Source organism: Limulus polyphemus, unplaced genomic scaffold, assembly GCF_000517525.1.
Source record: "Limulus polyphemus unplaced genomic scaffold, Limulus_polyphemus-2.1.2 Scaffold12, whole genome shotgun sequence".
NCBI classification, from domain to species: Eukaryota; Metazoa; Arthropoda; class Merostomata; order Xiphosura; family Limulidae; genus Limulus; species Limulus polyphemus.
In genome coordinates this window covers 393400-398540 of record NW_013665622.1, presented here as the reverse complement: position 1 = coordinate 398540, position 5141 = coordinate 393400, and the positions used below count along the sequence as shown (strand labels likewise).

At 28.1% G+C, this 5141-nt stretch overlaps 1 protein-coding gene across 3 annotated transcripts in view; it reads right to left on the bottom strand.

Annotated features, from left to right (window-relative positions):
* LOC106478763 (exportin-T-like) overlaps positions 1–5141 on the bottom strand; it is a 70183-nt gene that overhangs the window by 54043 nt on the left and 10999 nt on the right. For all 3 annotated transcript variants that reach the window (XM_022382560.1, XM_022382575.1, XM_022382570.1), the window contains exons 5-6: positions 3870–3939; positions 2633–2851 (exon numbers count right to left, since the gene is read on the bottom strand). In XM_022382560.1, coding sequence (XP_022238268.1) covers positions 2633–2851; positions 3870–3939 — 289 coding nt within the window. The remainder of the gene's footprint in view (positions 1–2632; positions 2852–3869; positions 3940–5141) is intronic.

Here is a 5141-nt window from a genome sequence, read left to right as displayed (position 1 = left end):
CTTTGCATGATAGATAGGTAACATGCAAAAAGAAACAAGAAAAACATTGCTTTACAAACCTAAAGACTTGATTAAAAATTGTGATATTTTACATATGAAAGCATTGTAATGTTTACTGATAATCTGCCAAATTTCGTTAACATTCACTTACTAATTTAAAAGTTATAGATGAAACTATAACAAGCACAAATGGTTACGAGTTCGGTCCCAGGGATAGAGCCCATGCTGCAAGAGTTAAAGGCACTTGTAGCAGAAACATAACCTCTATTTGACCACAATAAATTGTTTGTAAAAATCTTTCTAATTTTAGGGAGTTTTTTGCTAATTACATGAGACCTGGGACTTTTGATTGATATTTACGGTTATTTCATCTCAGACAAAACCACTTTGCACAAGTCGTTAACACACATAAATATAAAAAGCTAACAATTTATTCTTTGATCAAAACGTGTGATGTTATTTCACAATGAGATTGACAATCATTTCTACAAAATCATTGCCAATGAGGTCTTTTGCTCAATAACAGAGTTTATCAGTTAGATGAGCATGCAATACACAAAATCTCAGTCCAAAGATTATTCATTTTACTCATTTAGATATATATGTCAGTACGAAATGGTAGTTTGTGTGACATTACATTACAAGAAAGGTTTGTTAAAGTTATTATCAGTTTTAGTTTGATGTACTGTCATACAAACTACTGATAAACAGATTACACTCTGTTGGCATAAGGCATTACATGAAATAAAAAAGGATTGATAATTTATTCCTTTTCTAAACATATTACATGGCTTTGCTTCAGTATATTTATGACTAAGGTTTCTTTGGTTTTTCAAAATGATACAACTATAAAAGAGTTATTGAATTATTAAATTTTGCTACTACATCATTTTCAGGTTATACTGATTTCATCACAGTATGAATGGTGGTACTGTACTAAATAATTTTTTATTTAATAAAATAATGCACCAAAGAACACAGAATAATAACATGCAAAAAGCAGACAATGTCCCATAACTACGGCAATTTCTCTGGCTTTCTAACTATGCAACAAGAGACGTTAAAATTTCATCTAAGCTCATCAGTGTGTTTACACTGGGAATCAAGCTTGACCTGAAAGCGAAATTTATTTGATAGATTAAATCCTTGGTTTTCTATTAGTTATAAATAATGTAGTACTGAACATCAGAGAGAACTATCATCAATTTCTGAAAAAGGTGGGTGTGGCAAGATGGGGTCTAGTCTTTTTTTATGGTTCTGTAACCAAATAAGATTGAAGGCTATGAAAATTATGCTTTGTCTGTGTGATGACAATATTATAATAAATAATTTACATTAAATTTTGTATTTCTCAGAGGGGTGGTAAATAAATTAGAGAAGAGGGGATGCCTAGAGAGCAAATGTCACAATTCTCACACTAGAGGAAATTCTAATTTTTTTTTTAATATTGCCTTATAAAAGTAAGAACTGAAAATCTATATACTATTGAAATATGGATTATTAGCTGTGTTTTTTATGCCATATTTATTGGTATACCATGAAAAGAAAGTAGTTTAATTAAATTTTGACTGTAATTTACTAAAACCTCGTGACATGCACAACAAAAGATGCCAGTGGAGAGAAAAGGTTAAATGCCTGCATACCACACTTCCAGGAAACCTCATTTCAAACATAACAACAGTATTTATGATAAAATAGATGGTATCACTATGTGCTCAAATGGATGAATAAGTGTGCAGACAATTTTTTATCTATTAGATGATACAGGTATACAAATTAAACCTTTGTAATTTTTATGAAAAAATAACTTGTAAGTTTGTACATTTAATTAAACAATCAACATCTTTGTATTATGTTTACATTTGAGGAAGAATATAATTGAAATTTGTCTCTTTTGGATCTTCATATTAATAACTTTGGTGGTCCTATGGAAGTACGAATGTATCATAAACCAGCATGTGCAGGATTGTATCCACACACTGATAGTTTTACTACCTGTTAAATATATGGTCATTTTAATAAATATATTATTTTATAAAACTCGTCATATTGCAATGACTATCCTTATTTTTGTAAAGAAATATAAAATGTAAAAAACCATTTGTTAAGAAATGGTTTTCATCTATCATTACTCAATAATGCTTAAAAATGTTTTTAAAATTGTGCGTATTGTATACCCCTCATGAGCTATGATGTTACAAGCCTGTAATTTTATTCGAAAAGACAGTTACCTTTTGAGAAATTCAAAATCTTTTGAAATAAAACTATATGCAAATTTCAGTGTTTGTGTAGCTTTAACATCTGTATTGAGAACAGAGAATTTTGATAAACTTCAACACTTACATTGTTTATCGTTATGTTTGTTCTCAACATAGAATTATGTGGGATCAACAGTGCATTGTTTAAAATAATGTAACAAAAAGGCATTTGAAGTCTAATGCTGGTAATTCTTCAAACATTTTGACTTCAGCTGAAAAGAGGTTTGAACTAATACATAGTTCCAACAAGAAACAAAATGTACAGATCAAAGAAACCAAAGTTGAATCGTAATTCATTAGCAATTAAAGTCTTTCTATTGTATGACTTATTTAAAATAATTAAAATTAATTTGTGAAAAAGGGGAAAATAAAACCTTTTGTGTCCGGGCAATTTCTCGATCTGCTACATCACTATTAATTGCCAACAATATGCGGAGGTAGTAATCAACACCTGGAGGACCTAAAGTCAACAGCTCAAGGACATTATCAAAAAATTTGGGCCAACGATGTGGGTAGTCTGCTAAGAACACCAAGCATACAAGTTGTGCAATTTTGTTGCGGATAAAAACCTCATGTACCACCCCTGCATGACTCTGAAAACATATTAAAGTAATTTATTTCAAATTTCATTTTATTTTATAATGTATTAAAACAACTTATTCCTTCTATTTTTTAGAATATAAGATTCAGTTTTTTATAAGACTAAGAAAAATACACTTGATTATAGTTTTACTGTAGTGCGTAAAAGTAAACACAAAAGTGTTCATGAAATACTGATAAAAATAAACCAAAAATATAAATAAACATTTTACATTAATATATAATTCTTCCTTTTGGTATTATATTAATACATAATTCTTTATCATAATAGTTTTGAAGATATCAGTTTCAGAACATTATTAAGACTAAACTCTGCACATAATACTAATATATTTTCCACAACATTCATTTAGTTTAAGTATTATATTTGTTTTGCGAACCAAGCTAGTTGTGCTTAAAAACCAAAGACGCGAATACATGAATTAACATTCTGAGATATGATTAAACAATGGTTAAAAGTTTTTAGAATCTGCATATTGTCCACAACCTGTCAAAAGAGGCAAGTATTTTTTTTGTAATAATTTACCAATCATTATCTAATAACTATAACTAACAATAATAATCTGATTGAGCTTTTTTAATCTTATGTGGATTATGTGGGTGAGTGATTCTCTCAAAATTGAATTTAATGAATTAAAACACACAAAAATGACCCTCAATTTGTAGATGCAGTATAACAAAATATATAAGATTATTACATCTAAGAATTAAACAGAATAAAATCTAAAAATATTTACATACGTGTAAAAATATATAAAATATATAAAACTTAAAAAAAAATTGAAGTAAAAGTTGAAATTTCTTATTCTCTAATTAGTTTTTGTTTTACATGCCTTTCGCAGAACCTCAAAAGGTTTTATTTATTTGTATTAAGTATTGTTTAACTGTCTTCAAATTTTCTATTTCAAATTTAGTCTTTTAAAATTGCAAACTTCTTTCCAATTAATATTCTACATGTTTAATAAACTCAGTAATGTATGTATATAAACTACACCTAAATTTACACTATACCTGAAATTGTAACCAGTGCTTGATGAAATGTCTAAGAAACTGTTGTTCTTCTTCTTTTGAATGAATATATCTATAATAAAGTAATACTAAAATATAGGACTTTATCATAAAAACGTTTCACATAAAAAAAATATCAGTACAGTAATTTTTCACAGAAAAAGTGGTAATACCCTTAAGAGTTCCAAACTACATACAATTTTTGTTCATTTCACAATGCTACTCTACAGTAAATGTAAAGCAAAATAATTATAAAGCACAAGTGTCTATACTAAATACAATGCTTTACTAAAACAACACAAGTTTACAATTTCATAACTGTTTAAGAAAATGTCTGTAAAACTGAAATACACAAAAATTTTTCTCTTCCACATTTTGTAACTCAAAATCACTGATTTGTTAGCTAGCTTTGTAAAATCAAGAAAATTATACAGAGAATGATGAGCTGTCAAAATCACTAATCTCATTGCCAGCTTTATCCACCAAGCAGATCTTACAAAAAATGATGTATTGTTTAGTAATACTTTATTATTTTTATAAACTTCCAAAAAATAATTTTCTCAGATTGGAAACCTCTGTAAAGTCAAAATGTCATAAAAACTCCACAGGACTTAATATAGTGACACCAAGATCTACAAACTGTTCCTGCATTATACTCTCAGACTATTTGAATTTATATATATATACAATTGACTTGCATTTGATGAAACTGAAAATTACAACACCCTAAAAGATATAAAAAATTTTGCGTTATTTGTGCACATTGACTGTTCATCAAAGTTCAGTTACATTTTAACTCTTTCAGGATGGGCTCAGTCCCTGGAACTGATCTCGTAACCATTTTATGCTTGTTATAGCTTTCATGCTATAACTTTGAAATTAGTAAGCATACGTTAAGGAAATTTGACAGATTATCAGTAAATATTACAATGCTTTCATATGCAAAATTTCAATTTTTCTTTATTAAGTCCTAAGGTTTGTTAAGCAATGTATTTCTCACGCCTTTTTTCTTTTCGCATGTTGCCTATCCAACAAGCAAAGTAATTTTCATTTTAAGATTAAAAATACTTTTATGCATCAGAAAATTTTCAAGTTTCACATGTAAAACCTTTATAACATCCAGATAGTTAATAAATGTTTTTTACGAAAAAACTTTATATTTTATCTGTTACTTTCACTAATGAATCTCTATATGGATTGGTCGATTTGACCGATCTCGTAACCACCATAAAAAAAAAAGGAAATAAATATAAATTATGCCTTTTTTTCTAGAAT